The sequence below is a fragment of the Haliaeetus leucocephalus genome, unplaced genomic scaffold (assembly GCF_000737465.1).
Source record: "Haliaeetus leucocephalus isolate CR32 unplaced genomic scaffold, Haliaeetus_leucocephalus-4.0 Scaffold306, whole genome shotgun sequence".
In the NCBI taxonomy this organism is placed as follows: Eukaryota; Metazoa; Chordata; class Aves; order Accipitriformes; family Accipitridae; genus Haliaeetus; species Haliaeetus leucocephalus.
In genome coordinates this window covers 4,149,786-4,151,318 of record NW_010972742.1, presented here as the reverse complement: position 1 = coordinate 4,151,318, position 1,533 = coordinate 4,149,786, and the positions used below count along the sequence as shown (strand labels likewise).

The 1,533-nt window shown below is 61.4% G+C and overlaps 1 protein-coding gene across 1 annotated transcript in view; it reads left to right on the top strand.

Annotated features, from left to right (window-relative positions):
• Positions 1-197: 197 nt before the first annotated feature.
• BARHL1 (BarH-like homeobox 1) overlaps positions 198-1,533 on the top strand; it is an 8,682-nt gene continuing 7,346 nt past the window's right edge. Inside the window, exon 1 of the mRNA XM_010571109.1 lies at positions 198-648. Within this exon, the coding sequence (XP_010569411.1) occupies positions 198-648 (451 nt within the window). The remainder of the gene's footprint in view (positions 649-1,533) is intronic.

The following is a 1,533-nucleotide window of genomic DNA, read 5'->3' as shown; positions in this document are numbered from 1 at the left end:
GCCTTGCAGCAATTGTTGCCCGGATCCCAGGCTGAACTTTGCTCTTTTTTTTTTTTCTTTTTACCTGTTTTTTTCCTTTTTTTTTTTCTTTTGCCTTTTTTTTTTACCTCCTGTTATTGTTAATTATCATTATCAAACCGCTTCCGCCGCGCCCTCCCCGCCAATGCCCGTGTGAGCGCCGGCACTTCGCGGGGGCCATGGAGGGCTCCACCGGGTTTGGGATCGACTCCATCCTCTCCCACCGAGCCGGCAGTCCGGCCGTACCCAAGGGGGACCCGCTGGTGGGCGACGGCCGGTCCCCGCTGGAGCTGAGCCCCCGCTCGGAGGGCAGCAGCGGGTGCCCCTCGCCCCGCTCACCGGGCCGCGAGTGCCTGGAGGCGGCGGTGCCGCGGCCGGGCCTGGATGCGCATCTCCAGCCGGGGCAGGTTTCGGCTCCCTCCCAGTCCCGGACCGTCACCTCCTCCTTCCTCATCAGAGACATCCTGGCCGACTGCAAGCCCCTGGCCGCCTGCGCTCCTTACTCCAGCACCAATGGACCTCACGGCGGGCAGGAGCCGGCGGGCAGGATCCCCACCAAGCCCGGCGAGGACTTTAGGGAGAAAATGGAAAAAAACACCAGCAGCTCCTCCTCGGACTCGGAGTACAAAGGTAAGAGCGGTTCACCCCGTTGGGCTTTGCACGGCGGCCTGGACCCAAAGCCTCCGGCGGCCCCGAAGCCTCTCGGTGCACCGGGAGCTGGTTGCGGAGCCGGCTCCGGCGCGCCCCGGTGATGGAGAGTGTGTGTGGAAGGGTGTCACGGCACCGGTCGCCCCAAAATGACGGCGGGGTCGGCACCAACTTGGGAAAACTTGGGGGTTCGGGGCTTGGTGGAGCTCGGCCCGCTGGAAGGGGTTGGGGCGATCGGTGCTTCGCCAAACGCGCCCGGGGGATGCGCCGGGCTGTTTTCCGCGGGGAAGATCCGGCTGTTTCGTTCCTACCGGCGAGGTAACGGGGAGAGGAGAACAGGGGGAGGATTTCTGCCTGGGAGAAAAAAAAAAACAAAAAACAAAACAAACAAACAAACAAAAAACAAACAATCAAACAAAATAAAGAAAACAATAATAAAATAATCACGGATTTTGCCGAGTATTTCCCCTGCTCCGGTGAGAAACGAACAAGAAAGTCGGCGGGGTTGGATTCGATTTGTATTCTTTCTATTATTATTTTGGAAATGGTTTAAAAACGAGCACGACGGACAGGGAACCCGGGGTCGGATCCTCGGTGCCGGCGGGGAGCGGAGCTGGATTCGGCGGCTGCTCGCCCCGGGCCGGGGGCTTCGGCCTCCCGGGCCCCTCGCAGCCCCTTCCCGGCCTCCCCCTGCGGCAGCCGGGGCGGGGGAGGCACGGGAAGAGCACAGGAAGGGGGGGGTGTTGGGGTCGGTCCTCGCCCCCCGCCCCGAGCAGTTTATCCCGGGTGTTTTCGCCCATCCCGCCCCCATCAGCCCTGGAAAAACTTTCACTCGGGAAAATTGTTTGCCGGGTGTTTGCGAGGGGA